This window comes from Scophthalmus maximus, chromosome 9 (assembly GCF_022379125.1).
Source record: "Scophthalmus maximus strain ysfricsl-2021 chromosome 9, ASM2237912v1, whole genome shotgun sequence".
Lineage (NCBI taxonomy): Eukaryota > Metazoa > Chordata > Actinopteri > Pleuronectiformes > Scophthalmidae > Scophthalmus > Scophthalmus maximus.
Window position 1 is genome coordinate 9,831,219 of NC_061523.1, and position 21,102 is coordinate 9,852,320.

A 21,102-nucleotide genomic window follows, 5' to 3' on the forward strand; every position below is an offset into this window, starting at 1 on the left:
AGTGCTGCACACATCAGTGCGTGTCAACAAAATGGGCTGAAAAGGAGGCCACAAAAAAAAAGACATATGACCTCTAAAATATCTTGTGCATACAGTAGAGTACATGGCTTCTTTACATGATCAGATCATGCCACCGTGACTGTGAAAGAAGACGTCAAAGGCTGGAACAACACCCATGGTTCTCTCTGAGGACCTAACAGCTCTGGAATATGCAAGCTGCAGCCTCTTTAGTTCACGCTGTAAGAGGTGTTCTGAACAACGCCACAAAGTTCCCCCAGCTATCAAAAGGGAAATTCAAAGAAGTGCATGTTTTGACATCCACGGCGTTATTAACAATGTGCCATTGAAGTAATCTCTTAAATCTTTTATAATCATAAGCAAATGGTGCAATTTCAGGTTGGGTGTGCCAATAAAGCCAGTGTGACTGACTGCTGCAGACTCTATTTGTTGCCTTGGATTTTGGCGTACTGCAGGGGATTTCCTCGCCACATACGTCTCTTTTTTTCTCCTTTCCTCTTTTAACTCAAAGATGGCCTGACAACAGCTGCACTCACACATACTGTATGCAATGAGCTGAGACACTGACAAGAACACACAGCTGTGTTGTTGTACTTCTGCTGCATTAACAAGTGAAAAAGTCCAACTGAGACACATAGAAATAAGTCTAACATTAATACGTAAGAAATGAATGACTTTTTAAAAATTCTTTGCTCATTTAAATGTGAAGCTGTGTGTATGTGTGTTCAGTCAAGGCCGATTTTGGTTGAAAGGGCAAAACAACAGGGCTGATAATTACAGGGTGATTCTACATTAAACACGTGAGAGGAAAGACAAAACAGACGACACATTTTTAGATTTAGTTTATTTATCTGATACCTTAAAATCACAGTATTCATTAGATGGCCAACACTCTAAAGGCACTGCTTGTGTTCCAACTAGTCTCAAATAGGATGGACATGTGAAGCTCCTTTCTGTGCTAAAGTTACATGGGGCTGTGTAAAAAAGAAAGATAGCATCCGGACGGGCGGGACGATCAAACATGGGAGCAGGAAACTTGCAATGGGAGGCTGGGAGGTCATAGGCCACTTGGTTTGGCTGAGGAGTGGCAGCAGTTAGGAACAATAGGTGCTGACGCTTACCACCACAGTTTCACTGAGTGATCACTCTCCGTCTCATGGTTTGTCATCGAAGTCTGTGAACGAGGCTGCAGGGACGTGACGAGTTTAATCTTCCCCTCCACAGAGCATCAACAGCGTTTTACGGTAGTCTCCTGAAGTGTCACCCTGAACAGCGATGACAAAAGCGCACACCGTAGAAGTTTGAGTTCATGGAAAAAGACTGAGCTCATTGTGTTCATGTCCGCTGAGTACATTCGATCGTCAGAGTTTCAACTGGAAAGCAGGGTTTACTTCTCTCACATCACTCGCACAATAGCAAGCAGGACTCTCAAAACCTATTATAATCAATAAGTCACCCATCTTCGTAATCATCTTCACAAATATATTAAAAGTCTTCGTAAAGAGGGAATTACAATTATTTGAGAGTTAGATGACAAGATAGACACTCATGTCTGTATGGTAAATATGAATCTACACACGGCAGCTGGTTAGCTTAGCATAAAACACTAGAAAGAGGTGGACAGCTTGTCTGATGGTAACTCAAGGTGTATTTAAAGGTGTAAACTTTCTTTCTAAATGCGCCTGTTCACTCTGAGATGTCAGCGACACTAACATTTTGTACTGTATTAGAAATTGCCAGTTTATTTTTGGAATACTTTGTATTTGACAAATTGTTTGAAACAAAGTCTCCTCCGCAACTCAACCTGACAGTCCTAAAATTGGCTATTTAATTCAAGCACTGTCCTTTTGTACAGAATGTGCAAAATATTGTAATTTTTTCATTGAACACACACTTCAAATCATCTAATATATGGCAATTTTTGCTGCTGCATTATCTGATAATATTTCTGGTAAAGCCAATCGAGGGCACCCTACTTGTTTGTGTTGTATTTGTGTCACGTTGACTTAATTTGTAAATTATTATAGAACTGTTTCTGGTTACTTCCTGTCTCTACGGCTGTCAACCAATCACGCAGCGGATATAGAGAGGAAGTCAAAAGCATGCAAGGGAAATTCCTAAACAGCTGTGCAGTGGTCACAGACCCATAGTCCACCGCAGGAAGCTATAGATTATTGTCCCCTACCACAGCAGCAGAAGAAGGATGTGCAACACACACACAGTTACAGAGCACGACAAAGGCCACGAGAGAAAAAAAAAGTCCACAGAGACGAGCATGACATGAGAACACAGCAAGCCAGCCAGGAGTGTTAGTAGACAATGTCTGAGACTTACGATCATAGATTCTACCTGGATGAATTCATGGAGGGAGACGTCATGCGTCTCCTTGAACTCCTTGCGAATGTTGAAAAGGTCGATCTCGCTGCGGGACACCATGATGCGAATCAGGGCTCTGTCGTCTGTGCCCAGGCCCTGAGGGAGAGATCAATAGATACTTTGTTTTTTTCTTATTGGGTTACAGTAGCTGCGACCGTCTGAGAGAGAGTGGTACCAGTCATGGTAGAATAAGACACAAAACCTGTATATACGTATATTACATGCACCAACAAATATGACCTTATCACTTGCTGCTGGTATCAAAGGCCCTGGTGATGTATTACAGGCCTGCAGCTAGACATATACAATAGTGTAAACTTCTCATACTTTACAGCACTCGTGAATAAATACCTTCATGGCTTTGTACAAGCGGTCTGCGAAATAAGAGGGCTTGTTCTTGACACTGCGAACTGCAAGGCAAAGGGAAAGCGAGCAGAGACTGAGGTGGAGTCACAGAGTAGAGATTGTCTGCAGAAAAAAATCATGACGCACCAAGGAGGGAAAGTTTAATGTCAAAGTTGGTCATTACCTATTGCATAAAAGGCATTTTTCACATCCCCGGACATATCTTTTTTGATAGTTTGCTCAATGTCCTTATTGGTGTATCTGACAAACTCCTGCATTACTGCGGACAGAGAAGAGAATGATCAGTTATGTATAAATAAATATTAAAAAATTTCCATCGTTGTGATCCATCCGCCTTGCAGTTTACCTTTCCTGAGATGTGGGAAGCTCCTGGTGCACAGAATACTCATGAACTTCACCTCCATGTCATCAGAGTCGGCATTGCATGCTTCGGCCAGTTCCTGAAAAGGTCCAGGAGGAAGCGCTTGAACAAAACATTTAAATCCATTTGTCTATTTCACCTTTTTCAACGCGATAAAATGTCACAGTCTTGCACTAAATCACCTGAGCATCTGCATTGGCTCTTTCCAAATCTTCAGGACACTCCTCTCTTGCGCCCTGAACAGAGTAAAGGAGGTGATATGCAAAAGAATGTAATAATGCACAACTTTAATCTATTAAATATTAACAGCTACGGAAAAGGATAGAATCGTTTGTTATTCTTCTCCAATGAGTTATTGTGAAAGAAAGTGTCAGCTGAGGTTCTCATGAAACATTACCTGTACGAGAGAAACAAGGATGCGGCAGAAGAGGCCTGATGTGTCCGACTCAATGGCTTCCTCCAGAGACTTCTTATAGGCTATGAAGGAGAAAAAAGATGTGTTGCACATAGTAGTGTCAGAGAATTTAGTGACTAACACGTCTTCTTTAACGTCGTGTATGATGTACAATGTGCCGGACCCAAGTTATGACTCGCAGATTGTTGACTTGAGAGGTCTGGAGGCCTCTGCAAGAGGCAAGTTAATTCTTTCATCTTTTATCCACCACCGTGAACACTGATATGAAGTTCGGCCTTCTTTCATCAAAACTATGTGCAGAATTGTTTTTCTCTTTTCTTCATCAAGTAGTTTTCTAAAACAAGAAAGAGACTTTCAAGCCATCTTTGGGGTATAAACTCACCATCCTGATAGGCAGCGTTCATGGCAAGTATTTCCTCGTTGCTCCTGGTGACCAGGATCTCGATGAGAGCGTGTTCATCTGTCCCAGCCCCCTGTTAAAATTAGCTTTCAGAGTGAGTGTTGGCCACAAAAAGGCGGCAAGCAGTTTCACAACAGCAACAGCAAAAAAAAACCAACCACATAAACAAGCACCACCAGACTGCTGAGAGTGAAGCTTATGTCCTCATATATACACTGACAAAATCCATGTTTTGACTCTTTTTCCATTTGTATTTTAATGGCAGACCTTAGTTATACCGTGTTGCACACCTCATGCCCTTAAGTCAATGAGAAAGACTGATTTTCATTAACAGAAGATTGGTGTTGATTTGAATTCTGTATGTTTATTTGTATCTATGCCTTCCAATGAGCAAATTCCTCTCCACTCGATTTTTGTCTGTTAGCGGCAAAGGGTGAGGTTTCAACAAAGGGATATTCAGTCAGTGTTTGATGAGGTATAAATACATAAAATGCTAAGTTATTTGACTTCCAAACACGTTCTGTGTTAGGTGTCTTGTATCAGCTGCACCTCTATTGCTTTCTGCATCATTTTGGCATCAAACTCTGCCGGGGTCAGCATGAGCCCGATGATCAGCCTCTCTAAGTTCTTGGACAGTTCAGACTTCAGGTCCTTCATCAGATCCTGAGAATCAAAGATCAATCAGGAAACAATTTCAAGCAAAAAACGACAAAAAAGTTTTTTTAATCCAACAGATGTAAATGTGCAGCAAAAACTGAATAGGTGGCAGACATGTTCCAAGTTGCATCTTCATTCATGTTTGATTCATTTTCAATTATTCATCTCTCTCACCCTTCCCAGTAGGGATTTGAACGCCTGTCGGATCTCTTGCCTCTGGGCATTGCTTCTCTGTGCAACAATGTCAATGATCGCATCTTCATCTGTACCTGTGGCCGAGAAATAGGAAATAACAGTTGCAAAATGTGTTTTGAAAAATGTTAGTAGCAATCTAAATGTGTAATAGTTTCCGGGGGCTGCGTACCGAATCCCTTCATAGCTTTCCTCAGTGCTTGTGCATCAGCAGCAGGGTCAAAACTGGATGCAGGGCGGACTGTTGGCCTGAGCTGATATAGAGGAAATGACAAAATTAGAAGATTCCCTATTTACACATACACATAAACGTGAAGTGGCAAAGCGAAAAGGTTCCTGTTATCCTTGAACCAAATACACCACGTGTGAGCTTAAAGCCATTAACATGCAAAGGTCTGCAAAGCATGCAAAATGTAAATCTCCATGTAATGTTTAGTGTTGTTGAAAATCTACGAAGACGATCACAACCATAAAAACAGAATGCTAAGCTTTTTGATAATAGTCTCTTGACATTTGCGGGGGATTGTGACCTCCCGAGGTGAGAAGCCATGACACCAGCAACAATGGAAAGGTGGGTAGGCTGAAACAGAACGGAGTCACACAAAGCGTTAGTGAGACGACCTTTTGTCAACAAAAATGCTGAGACCTTTTTCACAATCGTCGGCTCCTCGGACGAGGCAAAGCGAACAAGCACGTTGTGACACAAAACTATTTGTATTTCAGTGAGCGGCATTGTGATCCTGTCCTCTGTTAGACAAAGCCTTCACTGTGCACTCATCGCAGAGTCATCAGCACAAGTTTTTTGGGAGTGCAGGATGCAGATCAACGGGGGCCGGCATGTAATTAAGATGCATGCCCCTGCCAAGCCAAAACATGCAATGACACATCAAAATCGAGAGCAAACGGGGGCCCAAACCTGGACTTTGGTCATGGCACTTAATTCCCACATCTTGTAGGCTATCTGAGCAGCTTCAGGGAAGAACTCTCCAGCTAAGCTGTAATGATCAGTTTGACACAGCACAGCAGATTTAGCAAAGCCAGAGACCACAAGCCTTATAAGGTAAGTGCATTTCTAGAAAGTGGAATCTATTATTTTTTTGGAAAAAGTTTGTTTTTGTAACTTTACTTGGAAGCAGTCTTTCAACTCTGCCAGACAGATCCATTCACCGCAAGCTTCTCCATTTTTTTAAGCAGTTATAATATTTCAGAAACATTAACTCCTGAGAGGTGATGCTCTAGCGCCCCCACCTGGCCGCTGCCGCAGTCTGCAATGTAACTTACTCGTCATCTCCTCCACACAGATTAAGCAGGGTCCTCTTGTAATCCCCAGATGTGTCATCCTGATAGGGTCAAACATCCCCAAAATGATGTAAGTGTCAAATCATATTTACCTCTACATAAGAACACATGAAAAGCTTTTTTTTCTAACCTTAATCATGTTATAAAGCGACTTCTCGTATATGAGGCGGAAACACTCTCGGATGTCCAACATGTCTATTTCAGAGCGACAAATCATGATCCTGATCAGGGTGTCGTCCGCTGTACCGAGACCCTGGAAATGAGGGAGAGGACAAGTGCAGTAGGGCAGGAGAATGTGGCAATGATTAGTAGTCCTCCCCAATTTGAATATACAAGTAAAAATCCATTCTAATGACTGTGTCATTACCTTCATTGACTTGTAAAGGCGCTTGGCAAAGAACATGGGGAGGCTCCTTATGCCCTGCACTGTGATATCAGGAGAGAGGCCATCATTACACCTGACATTTGCCAAAACCAGTAATGAAGTGAGGGCACTGCAAAAATGACAGTGTGCTTCATACCGACGGCGAGCATCAGCCGCTCAAAGTCTCCGGACAGCTCGTTCTTTATGCTGTCCTCGATGGACGTCTCTGCAATCTTCTCGTATGCGTCAAAAACTAAACAAACAGCAGACGGACGGCGAAGCAACATCACTTTGTGTTTGAATCTTAATGTTGCACTGAATGGATTGTTGTGCAGAAGCTGTTGCTTCCGTCTTCATTCTGCTTCAATTTACTTTTGCATGAAGTAAATAAAAGTTCCCATAGCTTGGAACAAACTGAATTCACAAAAAGGTGAGTAGCCTATACTGTAGAGAAAAGAAAAGGCTATCACACAGTTAGAGAAATTGCCTTTTTCCCTGTGATGATCATATTAAAACTTCCTCTCTGAAGAGCAGGCCTCCGTGTTGGAGGAGTGTTGGTGTGTTGAATTTGACTACAACTCATCACTCGACAATTACGCTCTTGCAACAACGTTTGAAGTGCCAGTTACAGTGTGGATGTCTCGGATGCCTCGCTGTTGTGGTCATTTTCCCCGAGGGCCGCACTCACCCATGTGGAGGTGGGTCATACTGCGGTTTCCCAGGATCATGATGAATTTGGCCTCGTCCGTCCCCCACTGCTCTTCTCCTGCTGCAAACAGGTCCTATGTACAGTAGAGGAGAGAGAACACAGGGTGACATAATGCTAAGAAAAACAATGTCCAAAGTCTATCATTGTATGCAGACCATGTTTTCCTTAATTAGTAACCTCATCTTACACTGCCAACAGGGAGTTTTTCGCAGGCATGACAATGTTGGTCACTAGGTCCACCTCTTTTGATTAACACATTTTCGATTAACTTGATTTTTCATAGAGAATTTCTCGTACATTAATACGAGGTCATCAACCTTTCAAAAACATTTCAAAGAGGAACATTACTATCATCTGACTCCATCGGATGATGTTTTATTACCAACAGTTTTCAGTACACTGAAACTAATTAATGGATGCGTTGAGTCAAAAAGCCATTAAATCTTTCTCTTTCTCACTTGCGCATCCTGCTCCACCAAGTCTGCGTCCACCACTCCTGACTCATCTCTGGTCCCCTGAAACCATAGCAACATCAGTCGGTGGTTAAATGTACTGTGGCTAAGACAGTAGCTGCGTGACTGCTGGACACTTCGCTGGTGATCACATCAACTCCTGAGTGAACTGACCTGAAGTAAAACAACCAGCATCTTCTTAAAGTGGCCCGAAGTGTCCATGATTATGTCCTCCTCCATGTCTCTGCCATAGGCTTAATCACAGACAGATATTAATGTGAAATGTCGACAGGTGCTTAACAAATGATTTATTCATTCAAAGCGGACTTCCTGTTAAACATGCCTTACCGTCCTTGTATGCCGCAACCATCTCATGTATCTGTCTGTTGTTTCTAGAGGCCAGAACTTCAATCAGGCACTTCTCATTTGTTCCTGCGCCCTTAAAACAGAGCGTGAACGTCAATACAATGTAGCCTCCGCTACATCTGGATGTGACTGAATAAGAGGTAAATGTCTTACTTTTATTGCATCGTGGATTTCTTTGGCATCGTGGTAGGCCGGAGCTCTCATCAGACAGACGATGAGACGCTCAAACTTGCCTGTCAGCTCGTATTTCAGATCATCAATCAGGTCCTAGAGAAACAACATTATGTTTCTGTCTAAAGGTGTAGGAAATAACAATGCGGCATTGCTATATAAAACAGAAAATGAAGATGAATAATGTGATGATGAGATGTATTACTGTACCTTTCCAAAGTTGCTCTTGTATGCTGCAATAACGTCCTGCCTCTGTGCATTGCTTCTTGAGGTGACCAGGTCCAAGATGGCCTCTTTGTCACTACCTGAGTGACACAAGGACACACGTTTTCAACAAACGGCATCTTAGTCACATGTCATAAACTCATCTCTGATTGTATTGTCGTCAATCAGGTGGGGCAAGTTGAGAGATGATAAGCTGGGCACTCACCAAAGCCTTTCATAGCATTGTAAAGGGCCTCAGCATCCGCGCTGGGATCAAAGTCTGCAGCATCGGTTATTGTGCCTCGGAACACCTGTAAGAGAAATAGTTCAAATGTTTTTTCCAGAGGTGAGACATTTCGAACTGAGATGGTTAGAGGACATAGTGTACAGTGGTGTTCAGGATGTTTGGAGCTCTGACAGAAACATGAACACAGAACTTTCCACGCTATAGGTATAGAAAGTTTCTAAAAGAAATGGTCACATTATTTCTCTATCTGAGCATCTGTGAATATTATAAATACCCCTGTGCACCTGAAACAGGATTTCTAAGGATGTTTAGATTTAAATTGTGGCCATGGGTCATATTAATGTGAACAGCAGCCAACTGGGCTGTGGTTCACTGAGGTGAGGCTACAAGCCACGACTCAGGGAAAGTCATAGCAACAGAATTTGTGGTAGAAAAAAAACCCCTATAAAGGTGCTGCCAGGAGAACAGGCCTGCTTTTTAAAGAAATAAAGTCTGTTTTTGACCAAAGTACCATATCAGCCTCTGCTTTAGTTTGTACTAAGTGCTTTTAAAGTGACAAACTATTTAGATAATCATATGTGCTAATTGTGACCATGGAACCAATGTGAGTGAATCTCTGGTATCAGTATTTGGCTCAAAGCCACACTGGGCCTCAGTGCCTGCAGGTTACGACAGAGTGTAAAGCATGATAGTGTTTGTTCCTTCAACAAATGTAGGGAATTTGCAGAGATGCTGCTCATCCCAGCCACGGCCAACTGCTTTCTTTCTTTTTCAGCAAATGACGTCGAGTGTCTAGCAGTGGGTGAGTGGAGGACTTTAAGTTAAAGTGGCAGTGGCAGGACGATTGGACAAGAGGTGTGGCCGGGTCTGCCATTACAGCAGCTGACTTCTTGCACCTGTCGCACCCCCAGCAGTGTGTGTGTGTGTGTGTGTGTGTGTGTGTGTGTGTGTGTGTTTGTGTGTGTGTGTGTGTCCAGTACGTGGGTTGGGGGGCGGGACAGCGGGTGCGTACGAGTGGCAGGGAGTCAGGTTTCCCTCAGAGCACCTCTCTTTGTATGGGTCTGACACACAATGTCTCAAATCCAATGAAATAAGTCAGTTTATACAGGAACATCCCTGGGCATGTCGAGAAACTTGTAAAGCATAGAGAAATGTATGGCTGACATTTATGATCATGGCTCTGCCTTCTCTCTGGCAAATAGGAAAAGTTGGCCTTCATATTGAGGCTCAAACGGCAGCTGCTGCCGTAGAGATTACCGCTGCATTGAGCCAGACAGCCAAAGTAGCCTCTCCACCCTGCGGAGGGGCCACTGCACACGCTCTGATCCTCTGCTTCACTACAAAGACCATCACTCTTCACGACAGCTGGAAGGCCTCGTCCGCATAGCAACAGCCCTACAAATACATTAGCCCAAGCAACAGACTTTTCAGCCCTAATGTGGATTTAATATTACGAGCCTAATTTCTACTCCTTCCTCCCGCACCGGGTGCTGTTTACGTTGTTTCTTCCGTTGCCAAGGCCACAAGTGTCCAGAGTACAATCAATGGCAAGTGCGTGTTTCACCTCAGGCAGGAGCCGAATGTCAGGGCTCTGACTTACAGCTTGGACAATAACGTTGGATGCCTGCCACAAGGTTTAAATAATTCCACAATGCCATTAACTTTGGAAAGATGCTGCCGGGCCGACACTCTACCCTGCTGCCTTTAGGATGGGGAAGGCTCAAATCATGACAGGTGGAAGGAAAATGGCCTCACTCTCTCCCACGCCTCATTCAACGGTACACAGAACCACCCACGTTCCACGTTCCAGACACGAGATCTGGTCTGCAGTACAATATAATCCACATCATACTTACATAATGCAAGATGAGGAAGGTCCAGTCCACTTACCATCTCTATATTTGGTCTTCTGTGTCAACACTGTGCAGGAATCAATAGTCCGGGGCCTGGAGAGAGAGAGAGAGAAACGCTGATGTAGGACCTGATAGCAACACTGCGAAACATCCATGGCCCAGTGAAGGTGTCATTCCCCTCCGATGTGTGGGGAAAGTGTGTCGCAAAGAGACACGGTACAACAGCAACACCATACACGCAGAACAGGGGGAGCATTTTCTATTCGACTTGACCTCATGTTCACCTATGATGGGATTTGCAATGCACCAACCGGCAGGAAAAGCTATATAGTCACGTTTTCCATTCGGGCACACTGAAACCTATAATGCAGTTAAGCATATGGAGGCACGGAAAGGACTTCAGCTATAACTGTCACATAGCCCTTCTCAGACGTTACAATGAAAATGAATCAAAATCCAGATGATATCAGTTTGAACCACAAATGTTGGACAGATTTAGACTTTGTTCATATTTTTCCTCAGAGAAGAAAAACGGGTTCAAACTCAATGCTGGGTTGAAACGTTGTACTGTTTGTTTAAGATGGAGAGAAGCTCTCTAAAAATAGCATGCTCACTTCGACTTCATGAGGGTCTGGGGGGGGACCAGGCCTCTCTCTCCCTACTGAGCCACACCCTTCTTCTTCTGTACCCCACATTTCTGAATAGACTTCACAGGCTTTATATCTAACTATATCAACTATATTTCTTCCCCCATCAACTTTAACAGTTTTAGATACACTGAACTATCTATTTTACACATTTACTCATTAGCTTTAAGTAAATCCAGGGGGGGGCTACCTCGCTGGCTGCTGCAACTCATTGGCACAGTGGCGTAAAGACGCATCAGCAAACTTCCCCGCTGTATCTCCAGCAGTCTGAGATCGGACCAGAGGAGAAAGCTTACCGTCTGTGTGCAGTGGGTGTCGGTGTTGGGTGAGGGTGGTCCTGCTGCCTCTGTCTGTCCCCGCTAACCCGGTCGGTCTCCTCCGGTCAGACTCAAGAGCGTCCGTCCCGCTACGTGTCCTCGGTGACGCAGCGACTGCAGCGCTCTCTCGCGGCGCTTCTCCAAAGAGAGCCTGTGTGTGTGTGTGTGTGTGTGTGTGTGTGTGTGTGTGTCTGTGTGTGTGTGTGTGTTACAGAAAACCGGGTGACATCCAGTCCTAACGGAAATGTAACGGACGGAGGCAGCGCGCTTGAATTACGCATCATTTTACGCAAACCTATCTGCAACTGCTGCTGTATGCCAAAAACGCAGACACCAGCAGTTTCCTCTCTGGCTTTATTCCCCCCCTACAGACATCTATTTGAAAACATCTACAGACGTGAAGAAGCAGCAACAGATAAAAGAGGTCATGTTACAGTTGGAGAAAAAAACACTATCACTTTAAGCTTTACTTGGATCTTAGTCACAACACAGACGCCAAATGTGATTTGAGCACCACTTCCGGCTGCTCTATTTCTGTCCTGTCAGGCTCCTATTCCAGTTAACGTGGGGGAGACGCCAGCATAGCTGGGGGTGAGGGGGGCAAGGGGTCCCAACATGTGAAAGAAGTGAACTATAGCATTCACAAATTCTGAGGCAACCTGACCCTTGCCCCCCCTGTAGCAGTTGTCCTCATACTACGCAGGTACGGCTCCACCTGCTGTTTTCTAACGCTGACATTCTGATAGTGTGTGAAGAGTAGTGGGAGGGAGGATCAGAGGTGACGTCGTGGAAGAAGGGGCTCCACTCTCACACTTCATCATAGCAGAGCCATGACTCATCGTGACTGGAAGCCACACTATCTTTGTGGTTACTATCAGTGTTTGCATGACATCACCAGACCTCCACTCACATCATGAATGGCCCTATTTCATTCATTCCTCTATTCGGGTCTTTCAAATGAATACGCTTGTTTGGCTTTCTTCTCCGCTTATTCTTGTGTCTTCATATCATACTATCCTAGACGACTTTAATTCCCCCCTCCACTGGTTTTCAGAGTGAGATGGGTGATTACAATTGTTGTATACTGACCTCTTGTGCTTCGAAAATGCATTGCAAACTGATCATGAGAAGCGGCCTGCTCACCCCCTCATATCATCAATATCCTGCACAACCTCCTTTCCAACAGTCCCACCCAGAGCAGTTTCCTCCATCTGTCTGCCCTCCAGATAATAATACAATGCCCGGCTTGATGGAGACAGCGATCGCTTCATCATTTGGCATGCCCAAGCCTAAATTAACAATACTGAGCTCAGGAAGAAAAAGTGACTTTTATTAATATGCTGAAAACATGGGCCTGGACCGTGTGTTTGGACCTGACAAACATCTAACTGAGGACTAGTAGTATCAGATCCTCCGTGACCACCTCAGTTTCCCACTTCAAGTGGCCAAACGGTATGTCAAGAGAAATCAAGGTCATTTTGAATGCTCCGGCTGTGAAGGCTGGAGATTATCAAGGGTTCGAGGATTTCGCAGCATCAATTGGGACTCTGGTGCATGTGGATGCCAACAACAATGGATGGCCGAGCCTCATCAGAGCCGAGGTGTGGGTCTCATGTTGACACATTACTCACCAAGCTACTTGCTAACGTCAGAGATGCGTTCGCTGAACACTGCGTTTAGCAAGGAGCACGAGTGGCAGTGCCAGGACATATGCTCCTCCAGATCTCTAGCCGAGTGGCTTGAGAGGAAAGTCCAGACCGCGCAGGTGTCTCTTGCGTGTGATGCGATGGGGAGAGATCTTTCACATTTTTTATCATATATTTAAACCAGTTTAAAATAAATTTATGGGATTGGATAAAGGATTTCACAGAATAGATATATGCAGATTTACCAAAACTCAAAAGTTTAAAAAATCCATAAAATCAATTTGTTTTTTTATGTGATTAAAACTGATGTATCACGCAAAATACAGGTTATATCCCCTAAAATCTACTTATTCATTCTACAACCTCACACATGTGAAAGTACAAAGTGAATAAAAACCCATGCAAACAAAACATGATAACAAATGAAGTGAGCACAAAAGCATTTTTGACATTCTGAATAGGATTTGCTGTTCACAGTTCTCACCCTGTGCCCTGCATGCAATAATGAGCACATTATGAGCCAAACTGGTCGGCAGTGAGAAAGGCTACTTTGTAAGTAATTCCATTGAGTGGGAGGGTCACACAGGCCAGTGTTGTATATATCGCAGTAAAACAAAATCATGTTTCTTTCATCCAAGTCAACAGCACGGATATTTTTTTGCTTCAGTGCGCTGTTTTCAACTCGCCAGTCACTCCTCGTGGGACCGAGGACAAGGTAAAGAACTATCTACTGCTTAAGATTACCCTCAGCAAGGCAGGCTCAAATCCATGTCCTAAGATGTTCTTTTCTTTTCTTACTTTTAATGTTTGACAACAATATTTTATCAGTAGCAGTGCTTCCAACATGCCTCTGTACAAGCAAAACAGATAACGCATCAATGCACGTTTATTGAGCTTCACTCTGACCCTCTGACCCTCCATAAAGCTGCACTGCACGTGCATAGTAGCTGGTTTGACGTTGAGTCGTTGGAGTCACCTGTGTCCTGACGGGTGTTGTGGTCACAAGAAGTTAAGTTGTCATTAAGTCTCCTGGGAAGAGAGGAAAGGACATGCATCGTTGTAAGTGGGAGAAAGATGATGTCTCAGGTCTCCTCCGCTGATAGGATAGGAAGCCCGAGCTTTAAGTCTGGTCAGAGGTACTTAGGCCCTCGACACAGGCTGCGTTCCCACTCACCTCCTGCCTGCTGAAGTAGATGCCAGTAGGGATTATGGGGGTCCGAAATCCCCTGATGGGAGATGAGAAGGCGAAAACTACCTCTCAAAGAGTAAGTGTGCAACCGGCTGCATGCATAAGCCATGAAAGCTTCTTTGTCCTCCACCGTTTCAGTAACTCACAGGGCCATCGGTGTGGCAGGGTCACACTTCCAGGTAAGAGATAGGGACATGGCAGACAAACGCCAACATAGCTACAGTGATAAGTTCACAGGCTTGTATATGTAAACACACAGTGTTGGAGAAGCACAAAGCTTCATTTCCCTTTTTGTACAACAAACTACATATAGATATGTCAGTTAATTTCCTTTGTGTCATTACTCTCACCCCCACGTCCTTTTATACAACACAGTATTTCTCTCATTAGTTTTTTTTAGCTGTGATTGATTTCAAAAAGCCCCAGGAGGAGGGCTTTTTCTGACATGATACTGCTCAAAAGAGGTAAGAACACCTGTTTTTTTAATTTATTACTGGGGTAAAATTCATAAAAAATGTTCAAGGAAGTAATTGTGTAATTAATTGAAGGTCGAGTAAAGTGCAACCCTCGAGCAGGGTGTTTTTCCCTATGTTGTGGGCGGTAGCGAAAAAACTCAAGGTATCAGCACTATCATATCAGAGGGGTGATAAAGAAGGACACGTATAAAAGAATAATGTGATTTATGCGAGTCACGTATGCTATTATTTTTCTCTTTTTAAGCCTGTGAGAGAGGGGATTGCACAGAGGAGGTGAGTGAAGCCCTTCTCCTTTTGTTTTTCATTTAAAATCATTATTACAGTAATAATAGCGCATGTCAGATGAGTTACATTTTTTATCATTTTTAACTTTAACCTAAATTAAGATTCCAAGTTTCCCTTTTGGCATTTGGGCAAACTAAAAAAATATTATATTTGAATTTGGATAATGTTTAAATTTGACGTTTCTACAAAGAGGAAATATTCTACCAAGAGGTTGACCTGACAATTATTCACTAATATGTTCACTGATTTGCCCGTCCTTCCCAACTCCTCTCCTCTCCCCCAGCTCTTCCTTTCACCCACTCCCACTCTCTCAATAACAGCAACCTGCTCTCCCACCTGTCTCTTGCTGTACACTGGGATTCCCACATCTTTCTAACCAGATCTAAAAAGCCCTGGAAGCATGCCGTGCGGCGTCGTGAAGTCCTTTCTGGGGAGCCTGTCTCGGAGGAAGCCCCTGGAGCCCGAGGGGGAGCAGTCCACATTTAACCGATGCCTGACCACCCTGGACCTAGTGGCCCTCGGTGTGGGCAGCACCCTGGGAGCCGGGGTCTACGTCCTGTCCGGAGAGGTGGCCAGAGACACTGCTGGACCCAGCATCATCATCTCGTTCTTCATCGCCGCTCTGGCCTCTATATTCGCCGGGCTGTGCTACGCAGAGTTTGGGTCCCGGGTTCCCAAAACAGGCTCAGCGTACCTTTACAGCTATGTTACAGTGGGAGAACTGCTGGCTTTTATCACTGGGTGGAATCTGTTACTATCCTACGTCATAGGTAAGTGTGATACACGAGAATTGTTCATCAATGACAACAAATTATTAAGTCTATTGTTGATTCAAGGGTCTTTTTTTTTGCCTTTTTATGTCAACTATGAACATAATTTACTATTGGTCTCAAAATTCATACCTGACTAAACCTTATGATTTCTATCGTGTGAAAAACACATATTTTCCTCTTGTCCAGCGTGTTTGGTTCGCTGGGAATCCATAAATGATCAACCATCAACAGACTCTTAAATGCCCCGTGACCTTTCACCAGCTGTACAAGCAGATTCTTAATGGATTTTCTTTGAACAGTGAAAGCTGAAGTTTAAAAGGTTGAAGTTTGAAAATGTAGCTCTCTTTAACTCATAATCCTGTTTTCTTTTTTTCACACATCTTGTTAAATTCATTGTTTGCATGTTAAAAATCCGCCACAAAAAAAGGGAGTGTAGTTTAAAATTACGTGAGTAATAAAGTGTGAAAGATGCATGAAAGGAAATATTACCATCAGTGTTTTCTGTTTATGACTGCAGTTACACAATGACTCAGGCTGATTACTTTATTGCATCTGTCTCTCACCATCTGCGCAGGGACATCAAGCGTTGCACTGGCATGGAGTGGCACATTTGATGACCTCATAGGGGGGGTCATATCAAAATACTTAGAAGAGAATGCAGCCATAGGCCTTCCTGGCCTGGCACCTTACCCAGATGTCTTTGCTGCAGTACTCATCCTGCTACTCTCAGGTAAAAAAGGAGGCACTGGTGTCTTCGTGGCCAGGACAGTATATACATAGAAAAAAATCATTCACCTCATTGGTTATTTCTTTCCGCGAAGGTGTGCTGGCCTTTGGAGTGAAAGAGTCGACGACCATCAACAAGATCTTCACAGCAATCAACATCCTGGTGCTGCTGTTCGTGACCATCTCTGGATTCATCAAGGGAGACCTCTCCAACTGGCAAATCAGCGAAGAGGCTCTGATAAACGCCACAGCAGAACTCAAGTACTATGAGAGCAATATAAGCCTGTCTGTGTTTGGTAGCATGCTGGCTCACATGAGTGCAGACGAATTGCCGTCCTGGGCGTTTCGCTGTACGTAACCACCAGGTAACACTGTCTCCCTCTGTGCAGGAACCTGAGCTCCACTGCCAATCTGACAAGTGTGTATGGAGTAGGCGGGTTTTTCCCTTATGGCATTTCTGGAACCTTGGCTGGAGCCGCAACGTGTTTCTATGCCTTTGTCGGATTTGACTGCATCGCCACAACAGGTGAGAGGGCAAGTCGCCTCCTTACCATTGTCAGGCGGTTGATACCGTCAGCAGGCTTTTAGCCAGTTCAGTGAGAGACAGTTTACCAGAAAAGTACGACAGAAAAGTTCCAATGAAAACACTAAAGTTCCATATGATTTTCATTTAATTTAAAGTGCGTATGTATGTAGTATGTTCAGCATTGTATCACAGAAATAACGTTGAAGTTCAAGTATTTTGTATGTTACAATGAATTCAATATTTTTTTCAAACTGCTGTGGTGGTCTCAAGATTAGTAGTACAGTCAAGTCAAGTTTACTGTTCCTATATTGCACATTTAAAACAACCATATTGAGCGCCGTAAAATAAAATAACAGAAAAAGGCAACAAAAACAAAAGAGAAAACTTAGAGATCACTTCCCAAAAGAATCCCATAGATGCACTTACACAATTACCAGAGGTTCCTGTGACAAACAGTTGAAGGAGGATTCACATGAAAAGAGTCACTAACCTCTTTGTATCCCTCTCCACAGGTGAGGAGGTGAAGAACCCTCAGAAGTCCGTCCCTGTGGGCATCGTGGCCTCACTGCTCATCTGTTTCCTGGCCTACTTTGCTGTGTCTGCTGCGCTCACCCTGATGATGCCCTACTACATGCTCAGTGAGAAAAGCCCACTACCAGTGGCATTTGAGTACGTCGGCTGGGGTCCTGCCAAGTACGCCGTGGCCGTGGGATCGCTTTGTGCCCTGTCCACCAGGTAAACTACTGCAGCTCACCCACTGCTTCGTGTCATTATGAGGCCTCAAGTTTAGCATTTTGACCAGCGTCATCTTGATTTTTTTGGGAACCAGAAGTAGCCATATTTGGAGGATTGGGGGGGGGGGTGGGCCTACACCTGCAACCATGCATCGATTGGACAGTACTAGCCGTCAATCACGCTATAGGCACGAATGTATACGATGCTTTGTCGTCTATTTTACTCTAAATGAGACCACCATTTAGAAAATGAACGTCATGCTGTATTGAAGACTTGAAACTAGAGATCGAGATCATAAACTAAAAGCACAATAACATTCAGATTAGCTATGTTTTCCTACAAACACAAAGTGACAGGTGAATATATATAAAAAGGAGTCAGTTCAGTGAAAGCTATTGTAAAGCATAAAGTTGATACTGATGGCCCTGCACTTTCAAAAATGAAATCTGTCATTAGGTTTCACTGTTTCCTCAGACTAGATTGATACAGATAGTTCCTCTGTTAAAGTCGTGCAACGAGCATTGTGCGTACTGCCATTATGACTGCCAGAAATATTTGTAAAACAAGATGAAACATGATCAGATATGTAGGATTTAAAAAAAGGCAACATGCATCAGTGTGTTCTTGTCTGTCCAGCCTGCTGGGTTCCATGTTCCCGATGCCCAGGGTGCTGTTTGCCATGGCGAGAGATGGCTTGCTCTTCCATCCCCTGGCCAAAGTCACTGCCAAAGGCAGTCCGGCTATAGCTACAATATCGTCCGGAATTGTGGCAGGTACAGGTGTTCCAACTGTTTATCAGTTTTCTGTGCACATGTGGCGAGGTTCATGAACTCAGTGTAACTCTGTATTTTCTGTTTCTTATCTTCAGCCATCATGGCTCTGCTGTTCGATTTGGAAGCCCTGGTGGAAATGATGTCCATCGGCACTCTGTTTGCTTACACTCTCGTGGCCATATGCATTCTAATACTGAGGTACATTCATTTGGTTATTTCTCCTGCAGTCTATACAGATCATGTTGCGCAAAACTGTTTTTTGGAATGTTTTTACCTTTACTTTACTTTTCAAACAAGGTACCAGCCCAGCCCTTCGGAAGAATCAGACCTGCAGATCATAGAATCGAACACCAGATTCGGCTTCCTGAAGCCACCACCATCGCCCAACTCATCGACGTCCCGAACAGTCACAATCATGACCGTCATCGCCGGTAAAACAAAGATTATAGAAGCACTTGTTGCTTCCTCTTGTACATTTTCCTGTCAGCTTCATGAAATCCTTCAGTCTTTCGGGGGCCACACACTCTCAGTCATCTTTTCTTTTTCTGAAGTTGCATGTGTGGCCGCACTGTGCATCATCCTCACTCAAGCCATAGATGCCGTGTTCCGTGCGGAACCGTGGAGCCTGGTGCTTATTTGCGCCCTCGCGGCCAGCGTGGTGATCATCACTTTCCTCATCTGGAGGCACCCACAAAATCCCACCAAGGCAACTTTTATGGTAAGCATTTCTGAACGTGGAGCTGAGAAGATCCCCTGTTTATTTTCTACTTCTACTTCCATCAACTAGAACTTGTTTTTTCCCCAGGTGCCACTGCTCCCTGCTCTGCCTGTAGTGAGTACACTCATCAACGTCTACCTGATGGTGCAGCTGGGCGGAGACACTTGGTTAAGATATGGTCTCTGGATGTTAGTGGGTAAGATCATGTCTCTGCTCGAAAGGTTCAGAGGGGTTTTAATGTGTAAGTCACTGAAGAGTAATGATGCCCCTCCTCTCTGCGCAGGGTTACTCATCTATTTTGGCTACGGGATCCGCAACAGTGTTCAGAAGAAGCGCCTCATGGGCAGGCGGACGGAGGTCGACACTGTCAGCGGTAAAGAAGTCAATTCCATCAAAACGGACGTCATTAAAGAAGAGAAATTCTGAGCTTGTTCGGGCCTGAGAGAGTCCGACTCAGATGTTACAGCGAGTATCTGCTTTAAGTGTGTGACCATGTGCTGGTGCTGATCTGTCGCTGCAGCGTCTCAGTCTGAGAGTGTCAGGGCGACAGGTGAACAGTGTTGTCCACACAACACAAGACATTCTTCACATCCATTCACAAGACAAGTCTTTACTGTCGACGGAGTTTGTAATTTATCAAAAATGTTGCTGTTGCCATCAATGAAACGCCGCCTGACATAGGTTTGGACCTTCAAGATATTCAAGGTGTTAAAAAATAGGGAATGTGGACATTTCATAAAACCACGTGTGTATGATTCATCACAGATCTAAGAGCTCACATTTAAATTATTATTATTTTTTTTACTACACTCAGTGTCAGAGCAATGTCTGCGGGCCTCAACATTCTCAATCCATTTTAAAAAAAGAAGGAAAAAAGAATTTCTTTACGCCAAAATAACACGTTTACACTTTTGATGTGAATTGTACATTTTAAAAAGAATATGTAAATTTCATACAATTGTAATAATGATTATAAATAACAGAATAGTTGTTGTTTCTATGTATAAATTGATGGTGTTGGACTGTAGACCATTTCGTGAAATGTGTTTTTTTTGTTTGAATATTCACTTTATTAATTGTGCATTGTGTAAGTGTAAATGTGAAAACTGAACATGTTTGCTAATGATTTGTTGTAAATGTTTTCCTTCATTTAAAAGTCCTGTTCCACTTGTAATCTTGGATAAAGTGCCATGCAGAGACGGCTCACTACCCAGAGTTCACTGAGAACAGAATGACCTTTCAGCGCAGCTTACCTGGGTCACGTTCAAAACTGAGGCTTAGCCACTGACTCAAAAGGAAAGGTCCACATTGTTCTCACTGGCTGCTGCATCTTACACTCAAACATCCACAACTCTTATTTCTTCCCCTGTGTAGAAACATGTAATTCAGTGGGGGGTGATTAGGACATGATGATGTGCCATTGGATGTGTGTGTTATTTATTGTCAAGTCATACTCTTTTAGCCTGAAGGCTTTGCAATGTGTACAGTAGATGATTATGTTTTAGAAAGAAGTTGGTTTAATCTGCTGACTTCTTCACCATCCAGCTCTGTGAAATCCACCTGTAGGCTATTTAATGTATCAAACACCATAACATTTGAGAAAATAAAGTGTTTTTTTGTTGTATTTATGTCTGATTGTGTGTATTCTATGTAGACTTAAGCCATAGAAGCGTGTGTTTCGTTTTTTTACCATTAGCAGGACAGGCAGCAGTAAGTGTATGTAGCACACAAAGTTTATTGGGCACCAAATGTCTTTAATAACCGGCCCACTGCCCCCGTCTGGGCGGTGTGGTGTGTTTCGGAGGCCAAGACTCATGCTGCTCGCACACTTCCAGCAGCTA

General features: G+C 43.7%; 2 protein-coding genes across 3 annotated transcripts; one reads left to right on the forward strand and one right to left on the reverse strand.

Moving 5' to 3' along the window:
* Window positions 1-845: 845 nt before the first annotated feature.
* On the reverse strand, window positions 846-11,595 carry anxa6 (annexin A6). 2 transcript variants are annotated; one of them, XM_035649242.2, is made up of 25 exons: window positions 11,394-11,595; window positions 10,488-10,543; window positions 8,577-8,661; window positions 8,357-8,451; window positions 8,129-8,242; window positions 7,958-8,048; window positions 7,784-7,863; window positions 7,616-7,672; window positions 7,137-7,230; window positions 6,606-6,701; window positions 6,452-6,510; window positions 6,215-6,337; window positions 6,067-6,125; window positions 5,702-5,780; window positions 4,958-5,039; window positions 4,768-4,862; window positions 4,486-4,599; window positions 3,919-4,009; window positions 3,519-3,598; window positions 3,304-3,357; window positions 3,107-3,200; window positions 2,924-3,019; window positions 2,746-2,804; window positions 2,353-2,490; window positions 846-1,283 (listed from the first exon to the last, which is right to left on the reverse strand). In XM_035649242.2, exons 2-25 carry the CDS (start codon window positions 10,488-10,490, stop codon window positions 1,224-1,226), a joined length of 1,998 nt encoding a protein of 665 aa, XP_035505135.1. In that variant the 5' UTR covers window positions 10,491-10,543; window positions 11,394-11,595; the 3' UTR covers window positions 846-1,223. The 2 variants fall into 2 exon arrangements, with proteins under 2 accessions (XP_035505135.1, XP_035505137.1); XM_035649244.2 differs by having other exon boundaries at window positions 2,368-2,490; window positions 11,394-11,594.
* Window positions 11,596-14,855: 3,260 nt separating this feature from the next.
* LOC118319819 (cationic amino acid transporter 2) lies at window positions 14,856-20,885 on the forward strand. Its single transcript, XM_035650481.2, has 12 exons — window positions 14,856-14,998; window positions 15,294-15,780; window positions 16,358-16,513; window positions 16,605-16,770; window positions 16,899-17,035; window positions 17,548-17,770; window positions 18,407-18,543; window positions 18,639-18,741; window positions 18,841-18,974; window positions 19,095-19,261; window positions 19,349-19,457; window positions 19,545-20,885. The coding sequence occupies exons 2-12, from the start codon at window positions 15,411-15,413 to the stop codon at window positions 19,685-19,687; spliced, it is 1,845 nt and encodes a 614-aa protein (XP_035506374.1). The 5' UTR covers window positions 14,856-14,998; window positions 15,294-15,410; the 3' UTR covers window positions 19,688-20,885.
* Window positions 20,886-21,102: the final 217 nt, after the last annotated feature.